General features: G+C 36.2%; 2 protein-coding genes across 26 annotated transcripts in view; one reads left to right on the plus strand and one right to left on the minus strand.

Moving 5' to 3' along the window:
• ANKRD13C (ankyrin repeat domain 13C) overlaps nt 1-10608 on the plus strand; it is a 91645-nt gene extending 81037 nt beyond the window's left edge. The window contains exons 12-13 of the mRNA XM_040232577.1: nt 445-545; nt 8356-10608. Of these exons, the coding sequence (XP_040088511.1) occupies nt 445-545; nt 8356-8486 (232 nt within the window). The 3' untranslated portion in view covers nt 8487-10608. The remainder of the gene's footprint in view (nt 1-444; nt 546-8355) is intronic.
• A 2876-nt stretch (nt 10609-13484) lies between these two features.
• SRSF11 (serine and arginine rich splicing factor 11) overlaps nt 13485-15618 on the minus strand; it is a 46759-nt gene continuing 44625 nt past the window's right edge. For 15 of the 25 annotated variants that reach the window (XM_040232581.1, XM_040232578.1, XM_040232592.1 and 12 more), the window contains one exon: nt 14152-15541. In XM_040232581.1, coding sequence (XP_040088515.1) covers nt 15344-15541 — 198 coding nt within the window. In that variant the 3' untranslated portion in view covers nt 14152-15343. Of the gene's footprint in view, nt 15542-15618 lie in introns of all 25 variants that reach the window. The other 10 variants (XM_040232600.1, XM_040232599.1, XM_040232603.1 and 7 more) reach the window with 3 other exon arrangements.

A 15618-nucleotide genomic window follows, 5' to 3' on the forward strand; every position in this document is an offset into this window, starting at 1 on the left:
CAGAGTCCCCTTTCATATGCAAAAAAGAAATACTCATTTATCAAATCTGTAAGAAATCAAGGAATAATAAACACTTAAGAGCCCTCTCACACACAAAATTGACAGTGAAATTCAGGCATCCAAACAGTAGGCTAATTAAAGAACTTGGGAATGTGTAGACTTTAGGAGGAGGACTAGTGTGAGCTTTGAGTCTGCTGAAATGTAGATCTAAGATCAAATAACTGTGGAAATTATGGCTGCACAATAAAATGTAAAAGTTATAGACCTTGACACAGTGAAAAGAATAATAAAACAAAAAAAATGAGGTAAAGGAGGTGTCATTTTTTCATCTTTAACATCTGTGATATTGGAGCTGTGATACTGTAAGTTTGGAGCATGTAGTTATAAAACGTAAGGACACAATAAAATCAATGTGAAAAATTTTTTTCTCCTTCCATATTTCAGATTATTGAATGTTTTGGAAGTAATAGCTCCCTTCAAGCACTTTAATAAGCTTAGAGAATTTGTTCAAATGAAACTTCCTCCAGGCTTTCCTGTAAAACTAGGTAAGAGAAAAATTGTCACATAAGTTTAATGTCTATTAGAAATACAGAGCTGTTTACTAACATTAAAAAGAAATATTCTTTGAAGGAATATGGCTTTCCTAGTTTATAATTTTATATGTTTTTTTCTGTAATTACATGCATTGATATTCATATTTTGTCAAATATAGAAAATGCTTGATGAAAACTCTCCTTGATTTAAAGCAAATGTAAGTGAGGGATATACAAATATTTCATTCAAGAGGGTGTGAGTGAACTTATGCACTGTGATAATATTTTGTGAAATCGAGAGACAGGATTTTAGCCCATATTTTCTGCAGATTCTGAGCTTCTGAACAGTGGGAATATTTCTGGGGTCAACAGTCATATTCAGTGATAAAGTAATACTTACTACATTTTATTTTTCAGTCTTAAATATTTAAAACTAACTTCACTTTTAACAATGATCTTTCAAAACAGTAAAATCATATTGTATATATTTATCTTCTTAACTATATTAGAAAAAGAGGAGTAAGACGCTATTTACAGGTTCTTTAGGAGTTGAGGCTTAGATTTAGCAGTGATTTCAGCTCCATGGGGGGCTTCCCAGGTGGCTCAGATGGTAAAGTATCTGCCTGCAATGCGGGAGACTGGGTTCAACCCCTGGATTGGGAAGATCCCCTGGAGAAGGAAATGGCAACCACTGCAGTACTCTTGCCTGGAAAATTCCATGGATGGAGGAGCCTGATAGGCTACAGTCCATGGAGTCACAGAGTCAGACACGACTGAGTGACTTCACTTCACTAAGCTTCATGGGGGCCTTCAATACCACCCATCGATCCAGCCACCAAGTATTTAATCAGTGCTTACTGTGTGCTGAACCCTTTTCTAATGATGAGAGACAGTGAAAATCCCTGTCCTTTTGGTGTTTATATTCTGGATGGGGTAGGGGGTATTATAGAGAAAATATAACTTTTATATAATTCCTCTGATATATTTATCTTGTTTCACTCAATATTACTGAAACCACATCTCAGAACAATTAGGGCAGGTGCTATACTCCCAGAAGTAATGCTTTTATTACTAAAAATTAAACCCAACCTTCTCAATTTTTCAAATTTGGGAATATGCATATTGTGAATTAAAATTGATTTTAAAACATATTCTCAATATGTCATTCTAGATTCCCTTTGTGATATAAAAATGCTGAGAACCCTATATCTACTTGAGTAAACCAATCATAAGATTATAGGCAGAAATTGCTAAAAACTAAAGAAGAGCTGAGTGTTTGAGTTATGGATCATCACATAACTTTTTCTGCAGAAGCTTAAAATCCCACTGTTTTTATCTATAGCCAGAAAATAGCTCAAGCATTGGCTCTGTTCTGTATATTGTTTTTAAGAGGCACAGTGACAAACCTGAATAGAGGGCAGGGATTAAATATATGAAACTATTATTGTATTCACATTTTTTTTTAAGTTCCAAGCCAAAATCAAACCTTATAATACAAGTTTTTGTGAAAAAGAAACACCTTGGTTATATGGGAAAAAAGTCTACAGCACTTTTTTGCAGGCATTTCTCTGACATAAAGCTTTATTGACAAGGGATTTATAATTTTTTGCTTATATACTTACAGGGAATTTGCTTAAGTATCTTTCTCGTCTCTGTCCTTCTTTTACAATGACCCTATAAAATCTAGTCCTAGGTCAGTTTAATCTTCAGTCATTTCTGTTTCTATATTTAGGATAGAAGGTACAACCGAGGGGGGATATCTGGAATTGTTAACACAACTGAATGTTTTCAAAATGAGCCAGAGCTTTTTTTTTTTTTTGCTGAGCTGCACGTGGCATCTTCATTGCTGTGATGGGGCTTCTGTAGTTGTTTCTTTTGTTGTGAAACATGGGCGTGGGCTTAGTTGCCCTGTGGCATGTAGGATCTTAGTTCCCCAACTCCAGGATCAAACCCATGTCCCCTACATTGGAAGCGGGAACCACTGGTGTGCGTGCGTGCTAAGTCGCTTCAGTTGTGTATGACTGTGCAACCCTATGGGCTGTAGCCCACCAGGCTCCTCTGTCCATGGGATTCTCCAGGCAAGAATACTGGAGTGGGTTGCCATGCCCTCCTCCAGGGGATCTTCCTGACTCAGGGAATGAATCTGTGTCTCTTACGTCTCCTGCATTGATAGGTGGGTTCTTTACCACTAGTGCCACCTTCTCTGGACCACCAGGGAAGTCTTCAGCCAAAGCTTTAAATGCTAATTTTGAATGATCTTTTCTCTGATTTGCTGCTTCTCTCAGTTTGCTTTCAAAGGCTAAATCTGAGCCTCCTTCATCAGTCCCCATCTGCACCCCCTCCATTACTTCCTCCCACAGTCTAAGCAGATGAGTTTTTGTTTTCTTAGTTACAAAAAGAGGCCATCAGAAATAATGAGACCTCCCTCATTACTCCCAACCTCTCATACAAACTTTTTTGCCCCAAGCGCTATCTTTTCTTGTAGCTTTTCTATCTCATTGTAAGTGGTGTCCCTTTTCTTGGCTTGAGTAATCTCTTCATTTGTACTAGGGATCTGTTCTCCTTCCTACTTTTTAAAAAAGCTGGCTCTGTTTTCCTACATTTCTCCTTAACCTCCCAACTGCTTTAAGGTGAAAGTGAAGTCACTCAGTCGTGTCTGACTCTTTGCGACCCCATGGACTGTAGCCTATCAGGCTCCTCCGTCCATGGGATTTTCCAGGCTAGAGTGCTGGAGTGGATTGCCATTTCCTTCTCCAGGGGATCTTTCCGACCCAGGTCTCCCGCATTGCAGGCAGACGCTTTACCATCTGAGCCACGAGGGAAGCCCAGTACAGCCTTCTTCTCTTAGCTGTTAGGTTGTGTTCAGGTTTTTAAAATTCAACCAGTCAAAGGTCTTTCTCCTTTTAAAATTCAACCAATCTAGGAAATTTCCTAGTGGCCTGGTAGTTAGGATTCTGAGCTTTCACTGTCATGGCCTGGGTTCAATCCTTGGTTTGGGAACTGAGATTCCACAAGCTGTATGGTGTGGCTAAAAAAAAAAAAGTCAGGGTCAGGGAGGTGAGGGAATATGGCCAAACTTCAGAGAAAAATTCAACCAATCTAATAAAACAATCCTTTTAGCTCTACCCTACCCAGCACTTGCCTTTAATCTTTGCTTCTCATAGCCAGGTTACTCCAAGTCTACTTTTATCTCTCCATTCTTTCTATTTAAAGTTGTATTATAAATAGGGGAAAGTGAAAAGGAGGTAAAGGAGGGGGAGGCAAGGTTTTTCTGTATCACTTGAACTGCTGAAATGATGACATCAGGAACCAATGATAAGTTAGTTATATATAATGTATACTTAGAGCAGCCCCCCAAAAAAGGTGTTCAAAGAGATATACTCAAAAATACTATAGATAAATACAAATAAAATTCTAAAATGTGGTCATGTCACTGGTGGTCCAGTGGTTAAGACTCCATGCTTCTACTGCAGAGGTTGTGGGGTTTGATACCTGATCAGGGAAGTTCTGCATACTGCGTGGTGCAGCCAAAAGTAAACAAAAAAATAAATAGTATTCCTGTAACCTACAGGAAAGCAAGAAAAATGCATGAAAAAAGAGATGACAAAAAAAGCAATGAAATAGCAGAATTGTCTAAGTATATAAATAATTGCCTTAAATGTAAACAGTCTAAACAGACTGTTTAAAAGATAGATTGGAAAAATAGATTAAAAACCATGATTCAACTACATGCTGTCTTCAAGAAGCTCCCTTCAAATATGATTTTGGCGAGTTGAAAATGAAATGAATGGGTGGAAAAAGATGTATCATGAAAACATGAATCAAAGGATAACAGGACTAGATATATTAATATTAGACAAAGTAGATTTCAGAATAAAGAAAATTACGGGGTGGGAGGAGGGGTATTATATAACAATAAAGGTATCAATCCATGAAGAAAGCAATCTTAAATATGTATACACCAAACAACAGAACTGTAGGATGGTGAAGCAAGAACTGAAAGAATGAAAGGGAAAATAGATTTTCAATTATTATTAGAGTCTGCAACATCCTTCTTTCAACAGCTGACAGAACAACTAGAAAGAAAATCAGCAAGGATATTATAGAACAGCTCTATAACACCATAAACCAGAGCACCTAGTTGGCATTTATGGGAACACTTTACCCAACATCAGCAGGGTACCCTTTTTTTTTTTAATGGAACATATACCAAGATAGGCTGTATCTTGGGCTATAAAATAAAACCATAAGAATTGAAAAGGAATGGAAACCAGTCACAGTCAAGTCAAACTAGGAATAATAACGGGAGAATCTCCAGTTTGTGGTATTCTGTTATGCACTCTTCTAAATAATATATGAGTCAGTGGTGAAATCTCAAGGGAAAAGAATATATTGAACTGTTTGAAAATAAAATTACAAATATCAAAATTTCAGATATGACTTGGCAACTGAAAAACAACAAAAAATTAAAACCACAGTGAAACAAAGTGCAGGTTGGTCAGTCATGTCCAACTCTTTGCAACCCCATGGATACTCCATGGAATTCTCCAGGCCAGAATACTGGAGTGGGTAGCCGTTTCCTTCTCCAGGGGATCTTCTTAACCCAGGGATTGAACCCAGGACTCCCACATTACAGGCGGATTCTTTACCAGCTAAGCCACAAGGGAAGCCCAAGAATACTGGAGTGGGTAGCCTATCCCTTCTCCAGAGGATCTTCGACCAAGGAATCGAAGCGGGGTCTCCTACATTGTAGGCAGATTCTTTAGCAGCTGAGCTACCAGGGAAGCCTAAAACCACAGTGAGATCATTATATATACCTAACAGGATGGCCCGGAGAAGGCGATGGCATCCCATTCCAGTACTCTTGCCTGGAAAATCCCGTGGACAGAGGAGCCTGGTAGGCTCTAGTCCATGGGGTCGCAAAGAGTCGGACACGACTGAAGTGACTTAGCAGCAGCAGCAACAGGATGGCTAAAATAAAACATTGTTGGGGCTTCCCTGATGGTTCAGTGATTAAGAATCTGTCTGCCAGTGCAGGGGACACTCGTTCTATTCCTGGTCTGGGAAGATCCCACATGCCACAGAGAAACTAAGCCTGTGTGCCACAACCACTGAGCCTGCGCTCTGGAGCCCGCGAGTCACCGGAGAAGCCACTGCAGCGAGAAGTCCATGCACCACAACTAGAGAGCAGCCCCCGCTTGCCACAACTGAGGCAAGTCCACGGGCACAACAAAGACCCAACACAGCCAAAAATAAATACATAATGCTATTAAAAAAAACAAGACATTGTGACAACTCCAGATGTTAGTGCAGATGTGAGGAAACTGGATCCATCACTCATATATTGCTGGTGGTTACGTAAAATGGTACAGCCACTCTAGAAAACGTTTTAGCTGTTGCTTTAAAAAAAACCCAAAAACATAAAAACTAACTATCCAACATCCATGCAGTCAGGCAATTGCATTCCTAGCCTTTTGTCCCAGAAAAATAAAGATAAACTCACATAAAAGCCTGTATATAAAAATAAGTGTGTAACAGCCTTAGGCTAGAAACAGCGGAGCTTCTTGGTGCGGATTCTCTTCCTGTCTTCTGAGTGAGTTCTCTCTCGATTTTCTTCCTGCCGCCCTGACTGCTCCTTCTGGAACACATCTCTCCTGTTACTTTTGTCATCCTACATTAAATTCTCATTATCTCTGTCCAAACTTAATTCAAATGTGTTACTAGTATGCTCACAACCATCTATTGATTTCCATCTCATCCAGAGTAAAAGCCAAAGACTTTTCCTTGACTTAAAGCCCAGTTGATCTGGCTGCCTACTTCTCCTCAGACCTCATCTTCTGCTAATCTGTCCCTTACTCGTTTGGCTGTAGCCAAACCGATCTCCCACCTGTCCCCAGAATAAACCATACTGTTTGATTTTAGGGCTTAAAAAAAAAAAAAAAACTTACTCCCTTTACTTAGAATTTTCTTCCTCTAGGCAACTGTATAGTTTCTTTTCTCAGGTCTTTGCTGAGGGGTCCCTTTATTGAGGTTTGCTTTTGAACCCTAATCAAGAACTCTTACCCTCAACAGTGAAATTGCCTATCCCCCAGCTTGCTTTGTTTTTTTCTGGATCCTCAGTCACAGTTACTGTTTACTTATTTGTTTGAATCTCCTAACCAGAATGTAACCTCCTTAAATGCATGATTTGTTTTCTCCTGTTTACTGGTGTATATCCAATGCCTAAAACAAGGGTCAGCAAACTTTTCTGAAAGATAGTGTTTTAGACTTTGCAGACCATATGGTTTCTGTCACAACTATTGTCTCTAACTAGAGAATGAAAACAGCCATAGATAGTAAGTAAACCATGTGTTCCAATAAAACTTTACTATGGGCAGTGATGTTTGAATTTCATGTAATTTTATCTGCATGAACCATTTTTTTAAACCATTAAAATATATAAAATCTTTTCTAGCTTGTTGGCCTTGCAAGGCCCAGGCAACAGGCCTTAATTTGCTGACCTCTGAATCAGAACAGAATCTTCACTCAGTAGGCCCCAATGAATGATCTTTTCCTAAGAAATAACTGGAAAAACTCTGTAATTCTTATGTTGATTTCTGTGTTTAGTTTTTTCTATGAGAATATTACTTTCTGCAATAAAATACTAGGTTTGTAACAGTCAGACTTAGTTAATGGTATGCCTTTATCCTAGACAGACATTCAACTTAGCTTTCATAGAATCATTTCAGAATTTTAAGGAAGCTTTCAAGTTTATTTCATAGATGAAATCCTTGAGCCTGATAAGTTAAATGACTTGTAGCAGTCAACCCAGGTTTTATAATTTGTGTTCTTTCCAATAAATTGTGTTAGGAATAAAACTAAGCAGAGTGATCAAATTTTGAGTTTTAATTTTTTAAAAATAAATTTATTCATTTATCTGTTTTTGGCTGTGCTGAGTCTTTGTTGTTTTGTGTGAGCTTTCTCTGTGAACTGGGACTACTCTTCTTCTTGCAGTACAAGGGCTTCTCATTGCAGTGGTTTTGTTTCAAAGCACAGATTCTAGGCGCGCAGGCTCAGTGATTGCAGCTCGTGGTCTCTGGAGCACAGGGCTTATTAGTTGCAGTGCACCTGCTTAGCTTTTCCATGGCATGTGGAATCTTCCCAGATCAGGGATTGAATCCATGTCCTCTGCATTGGCAGGCAGTTTCTTATTCACTGCGCCACCAGGGAAGTCCCATTTGGTCATTTTTGTTGTCAGATTTAACTCACAATTTCAGCTAGAAATGTATATTATTTAGAAAATATTAGGCTGTGGTGGTATGATATTACTCCAGTTCCGACAAGATTGTTTTTATCTCATATATTTAAGTGATAGATTGTTTTTAATGTTTTAAAAACAAAAAAAGGATTAATGCATTTCATGTGTTGAATGAAAAAAAAATCAGCTCAGATTCAGAATCTATACACTACATTCTAAAGAAAATATATCAGAACGCAAAAAAGTACAAATGTAGCCATCCCTTTGCCCCAAGAAAAAGAAAAAATAGTCTAGTGGAATCTGCCATTATCGTTCTAAGACTGGGGAGCAGTGGGACCTTGATTTTTTGATGTAACTCTTGATGCCTTGGTGTCCTTCTTTTCTCATGAGTAGCCAAACTTCTCCCCCCACATCCCTCATCCCTGCCAAACACACTCATATTAGACATGTATTAGGGTTTGTCTGGTTCCTGACTAATGTTTTTTTACATTTTAAGGAATATATATATTTCTCTTACAGTATTTCATTGTCTATAAATAAGTTACCATTTCATTTTACAGTGTTACCATTAATTGTCCTCTCTAGATATACCCGTGTTTCCTACGATCACAGCCACTGTGACTTTTCAGGAGTTTCGATATGATGAATTTGATGGCTCCATCTTCACCATACCTGAAGACTACAAGGAAGACCCAAGCCGTTTTCCTGATCTTTAACTGACACAGAAGATGATGCCATTCAACCAAGGAAGGCTAGAGAATGCAGAGACCCCAGAGTGAATCCAAGTAGAAGGGACAAGTGCTTTCATCGAGGAAAAGGGAATTAATGTTGACTTGACACATCAGTGATATAATGAAATGGGCCTCTAACAAGAATTTCAGCAAGTTTCCTGATGTGCCATTTTCAGTCTTTTTAAAAATATACATATAAGTGTAATAGTTTGACACCTTAATGACCCCAAGTCCTTCTTATGTATAAAACAGCTGAGTGCTGTGATTTGTTTTTAAAAATTTTTACACTTCTTGTTGAAATATATATGCATATATCTATATCTATATCTAAAACACTCCTGGACCATTAACATAAATTAAATGTCTTAAGAGAAATGAAGCCCTTTTAAACTTGTCATCTTATATTCAAGGTGACCTTTATAAATATTCCTTCAAGCTTTGTTTTCATAAAATGTAAAGTATGTAACATTATGTATAGTTCAGTAATTTGAATGTTCGTTCAATATAATGAACTAGAAGGAATGCAGTTTTCTGTAGATGAATGAACCAAATGGTAACCATTAAACAGTTGCATTTATATGTTGCAATACATTTCAGAAGGAGCGTTCACTCTGCAGGGAATAAGGTACCTCCTTTAGCACCTTAGTGCAATTCATTGTGGTGCTATTTATTTTTACCTGAATTCTTTCTTCAATGGAAAATGTTTGTTACTAATCTTCCTTTCATAGAACCTTGGTTTTTTTTTTCTAAACTTGAGTTTAAAAGTCCTTTTTTGTGTTCATGATAAGGTACAGTTAGCATGCTTAAAGATACTCTTCTTCCAAATCTGAGCACTTTAAAGAAATTCCAAATATTTAAACTTGCTTCCTAATAAGTGCACATCATTCTGATTATTTCGTTTGCTTTTTAGTGGTATATGGATGCATTTGTGTCAGTTTTAAAAACAATCCACATATTTTGGACATCCCTACATATTTAATGCTTTCAAAATAAGGTAAAAACATTTTATATGCTAACAGAATATATTTGTTACAAGTTAAATTCCAGAAACGTACTCAAGACTGACAATTCCTACTGTTATTTTTTTAAGTCACGAGAAAATATTTATTGATTTTAATTACCTCCACAGTGTTTAAATCATGCATTATTCATTTTTGCACTTAAAATCTTTCATACTTATTCCAAGATGGTTTGAAGGTCCAAGAATGAAAATAAATTAGGAAGAATAATGTATTAACAGTCATAAAATGTTATGTTACATTAAAGAATTAGCTGAAGAAATGTTTTTTAAATGTATCCTGAGAAATGTCAGAATGGATCTGTCAAGTTTTTTAGAGTGATCAGTAATTTAAACTTTTTCCAGGATTTTAAATAATTTGAATGAGTTTAGAGACCTTTATTGAAGAGATGATTTATTTAAAAATCCAAAGCATCAACCATAAGAAATTTTATAATAAACGTCTTTGAAGCTGCATCTTCCATGCTGATACCTTCTACACTGCATATGTTGACAGTTTATTAAATACATTTTATATGATGAAAAATAATCATAGTTAAAAAAATTCAAAGACCAGTTACTACCTTATGTGGGTCTGTTGAATTCTGTGGAAAGAGTGGGTAAAACCATACTAGGTTTATTGAATAGGAGTTGATCCCTATTTTGGGAATGTTTTGATCAAGTGACTTAGAGATTCTATTATCCTGTCAATGATTATATGAGGTTTTGAGAGACTGAAAGGTAATGAATGATCACTGTTGCTTTTAGGCTCCCTTACTTTGTGGCAATATGGTATACTTTCAGGAATATACTGCAGATCTTTTTTGTACTGATTAATTCAGTGGGGGAAAAAATGGTACATTGCAGCTTAGGACTTAACCAGTTCCCTATAAGCTGTGACTTTTGCCGGGGTACACTGGAGGTAGGAAGACTACTGAAACTTTTGCACTTGGATTTTGTTTTTAACTTTCTCTCATAAATAATAGTAGAAAGAAATTATCCATTCCAAAATGTCTTTTATCTGATCACAAAGGACAGGTATATGTCAGTATCTTTTATGATGGTAAAAATAAGGAGCTATTTAATGCAAATAAACTTTTCACAATATTAGACTTTTCAAAATGTGCCTGTTAATCCAGCTAATGAGTGAAGCTATATGCTGTTTCAAGTAGATAAAAACTTTATCTTTTGATACTCTTACATGAAGATCTAAGTTTTATAATGTAGGTTCATAAATTCTCTATGCCTTCCATTTATGATTAAAAAACTTGTTTAAAAATTGGACTATAAAATGGTTTACCTTAAATGGCCACTTAAAAGGCTCAATATACCCTGCCACCACTATGGTTTCAAAGAATATAGTCTTAAAAGCAAATTCCCTGAAGGCAATTTGCCTCTCTGTAGACTAGACATTCATGTATAGAAAATTATGAAGCTTCATTAAGAGGGAGGCACAAAGCTGATGCTCTGATAATATTTTGAATATAGCTACACACGATGGTCTGGAAATGGAACCCATGTCAGAGAAGCTGAAAAACTACTCAGTTTCTTTCTCCTGCTCAGAACTGGTATTGAGCCCCACTCACACAAAAAAAGTTTTTATAGTGTTATTCATGCACAGCTTATCATTCACATCTTGAGGGAAGGGTGGTGAATAACAAGTGTTTTACTAAAGCTTCTCCTTAGTTTCCACTTAGCCTACAGCAGACAGAGCTTGCTTCGAGGCCACAAAGGAATGAGTGAAGAAAATACTAAAGGGGTACTTCCTTTTGTTCATTCTTTTTATTTGCTAACATGGTTTCCCTGGTGGCTCAGATGGTCAAGAATCTTCCTGCAGTGCAGAAGACCTGGTCAGATCTTCTGGAAAAGGGAATGGCTACCCATTGCAGTACTCTTGCCTGAATTCCATAGACAGGAACCTGGTGGGCTACAGTCCATGGGGAGGAAAAGAGTTGGACACAACTGAGTGACACACACACACAACATGGTTGAGAGTTGTGAAGAATCTAGGTGAATTACAAGTTCTATTTGTAGTATGCTAACCTTTACTATTGAGCTGAATTAGATTAGTATAAACACAATATGCCTGTACTGTTAGCTCCAGCAAAAGGTATATTTTCCAAAATTACCAAAATGTATCTTTTCCAAAATACCTAAATTTGGGACCTTTAAAAGACAACTGACAGTGAAACTTTTGATATGTGACTTAACTACCTGTGATGATCTTTAATTTTAATTGGAGGGTAATTACTTCCCAATAATGTGATGGTTAATGCCATTAGGTGATAGCCGTGATGATTTTTAAAAATTGTTATAGCTCATTTTATAGTAGTACTTCTGGCTACGGCACGTATGGTACATGGACTTAGCTGTTTTGAGTTCATTCTTGTGGGTTCCAGCTTGTGGTTTCAATTTAACCTCAACCCCTCCAACCAGCCTGCTTTTCTTGACTCCTGTGGGCTTGAGTCTCCAGCATCAGATGCACAGTATAGACAATTTTGAGACCATTAAAACAGCTCCCACAATTAAGGTCAAATCTCTAACAAACCTTTGAGTCATTCTGCTTCCTGGATTGAATGCTGAATGAAAAGAAGAGCAAAACTATACGATGCTGACCTGACGCTTGTCTCCCAAAACCTGGTATTTAACACCTACTGTAAATTTTAAGTATATTCTTACGGATATCCCCACTGGTAAAGAATTAGCATGGTTCACACGCGAGTTATTTTGCTAAAGAATGTCTGAATGAATTTTAGGTAATCTTTGATACTAAAGTAGGAACAAAAATAGAACACTCAGAATCAACAATTCAATAGTCTCATTTACAGACTACCTCTGTAACATACATATTCTGAAAGTACCAATAGCATCTCCATTACATCCATATGTAAATATACTTAAATATATACTACACATACTTTATTAGAGAAGTATTTTAGATAGGAGTGAGATGCATTAGCTATACTTGAGACAGAAGTAAAAGAATGTTAATCTTAATGCCAGCACAGACGACTTCAAACAGCACAGACCACTTAATCAGGTGCCAAGTGAAGAAAGTGGTACTGCTCTATCAGAGGAAAAGCTGGCTTATGCAGCCTATGTGGTAACAAGAGTAGAACCTGTTTTAAGATCCAGCTCCAAGGTAAATGTAGAACTAGTTCTCACTGTGCCCGGTGAGTTTTTTTTTCCCTTAAATGACTATAGTTTTTTCTACCTTCCACATAGAAATCACTGCCAGGAAGCTTATTATCCAACATCTATATTTACAAAAACATAAAGGGCAACATAGCCATCACTGCAAGAAATTTATCCTTGTGCTTTTGCTAAACCATTTCCCCAAACTAAAATTTTATATAGCTTTGAAAAGCACCATAATTAAATAGCAGGTACCACTTACTGACCAGGTGTACAGGGCTACACTTTTAATTACTTTACAAGGTAAATATTCCTCCCCATTTTACAAACAGAAAAATGGGTAAGAAGGACACGTCTCCCCAGCTGTAACTGAAGCCAAAATTCATGACTGGACCCTTACATGGCCACTATCTTCATTCACTCTTGAAGAATTTAAGCAAATAAATAGCACAAACATTTTTCTAACAAAACCACTTTTATTTTTAAATCATTTTTACTATCAAATACAGAACAAAACTCAGTGTGGAGGCAGTGTTCACTTGATTTCAACTCATCTGTATTAAAGGCTCATGTAACCTGGAACTCTACCTTTGTGCATAAATGTTCACTGAAAAATAACCTAAATACAGACTCCCTTCGATAGTATCTTAAGTCAGTAGCACTATTTAAGGCCAAAAATTTCTTAATCCCTTTTGAGAAATTAGCATACTTTGTATTCAGACTAAAAGGGAATAGAATGAGTAAAATTAGGCTTAACCAAGTGAAACTGCCAATATTTTACTTGTTTCTGACTTACAAAAGACAGTATTATATGGTTCAACCTTTTAGGTTTTTTTCTACTAAATTTTTTTAAGTTTAAAGAAATGTCATTTGCGTTCAACTTTGTGTTTAAAAATGCAGTGATTATTCGGACCATTACTACAATGTCTTACTATAGACAAAATTCCTTTCCATAAAATCTTTAAAAAGTTACTACAAACTGTAAAAACAATGGTGCTTTTCTATACGGCATTTCAATTTTAAAAGATTAAAAAAAAAAAAATCATACTCCAACTTGGATAAAAGCTACAATTCCAAGTCTCATTTTCCCCTTAATCCCGGCCACTCAAAGACTACTCATTTCATAAATGAATAAATATACTATTTAGTACTGTACAGTAGATACATACCATTGAGTTTCTATACTATTCCAGAAAAGTTATGTTTATATTCACCAAAAATATAAATTTACTAAATATAGGTGGGATCATTTGTTTATCCTAAAGTTCATTGCTTGACTCAACGCAAATCCTACACCCAAAATATAAGAAAATTACACTTAAAAAGACTGTTTTAGAAATTAAACTAATTCTGACAATTCTGATGGCAACTAATCACTACCAATGGATTTCATTTTACTGCTATATTAAAATATGTGGTCTGCAAGGAGAAAGAACTTGATTTGTAAAATGAGTGAGGTAAATGCCATACATTCAACAATGTAAATAAATACAAATACGTTTTTACAGAACATAAACATAAGTTTAAGGGTTTTATTATCAAAGTCATGTAAAACAATTTCAGAAACTGTACATCAACATGGCACAGACTGTAGCCTACTTTTGTTTTTACTGCACAAAAGTAAAGCTTGGAAACTCCTGTAAGAAAACAGTTGCCTAACTACTTTGCATTTAACATGGAATCACTGTGTGCATAAAATTACTACTGCAGTAACAGTAACACAAAATTTATTGGTTTTATACAACTTGAGATCAAATAAAAAGTACATTATCAAGTAGATTTGTCTTATTTTTAAAAGCATATGAAGGTCAATTTAAAATGCACTATCCCCCTTTTCCAACAATGAGATTAAAACAAATTAATAAAAGTGTGGAAAACAAACTCAGGACAAAAGCTAACTTTCTTTTACAGATGGACTTCAGGATAGGCAAACAGCTGTCACTGATGTAGATGTGGAATAAATTATTTTAGGAAAAAAAATTCCCAAACACCTTATGAAAAAGTATACAACTCTACTTCAAAATATGCTATTTACTTACTGCCAAAGACAGTCTCATTTGAAATCTTGTTTCTGTAATTAAAGCCTAATTATAGCCATCAAAAAAGGTTAGTGCATATATAACCTTTCAAAGTTAAACAAAAGCCACAAAAATTTAGCCACAAGGCTTAAAGGATTATCTATTTCAAATGCTCATTTCCAGATGTAACTGTAAGAAGGTTAATTTGTCATGTCAACGAACGACCATAAGTAGATCCATCATGTTGAAGGATTTTAATGACATTTAGGATATTCCTGCCACAATTAACATGCAATCAGTGCATTCCCTACATGGCTCTATTACGGCAATGAATCAAATTCTAGAAATACTATAAGTGAACTTACTTAATAAAGGAGATCATACAACATAAACAATCCATGCCTGCTGTAGATGCATGCAGCTTTTCATTTTTGTTATGAAGCAGCACCAGGATAGTAAAACTGCTTGGTTACTCAAATCAGATTTCACCCTGTCACGAATTGGTTACCCCTGTATCATTTTCCTAAAAGCTTTTGGATGTAAATAACTAATATCAACATCAGGAGCTTTATAACCATTTACGACTCAGAGCTGTATACACCTAGGTTTGAGATGAACAAACACAGCATTAAGAAATCACACAGGAATGACACTGATGCATGTACACAGTTAGATTCCCACAGAGGCATGGTTCAGTCACTCATATCCATGTCTTCTTCATGATGATCATCCCCATTCACTTTAGATTCTCTTAGTGAATCACCAGTTCCCTTTTCCACAGAACATTCTTTTGTTTTAGGAGAACCTGGTTCTGCTGGTTTCTTCTCCTCCTTTTTCTCCTTCTCGCTGTCATACCCCTGTTCCTCTTCATCGTAGTCCCGTGTAACCTGCTTTGCCAAGGAGAATAAGAAAAGTAAACGTCTTCACAGAAAAATTACTTCTTTAAAGTACCAACATCAACCAAAAC

The sequence above is a fragment of the Oryx dammah genome, unplaced genomic scaffold (genome assembly GCF_014754425.2).
Source record: "Oryx dammah isolate SB20612 unplaced genomic scaffold, SCBI_Odam_1.1 HiC_scaffold_28, whole genome shotgun sequence".
Classification (NCBI taxonomy): Eukaryota; Metazoa; Chordata; class Mammalia; order Artiodactyla; family Bovidae; genus Oryx; species Oryx dammah.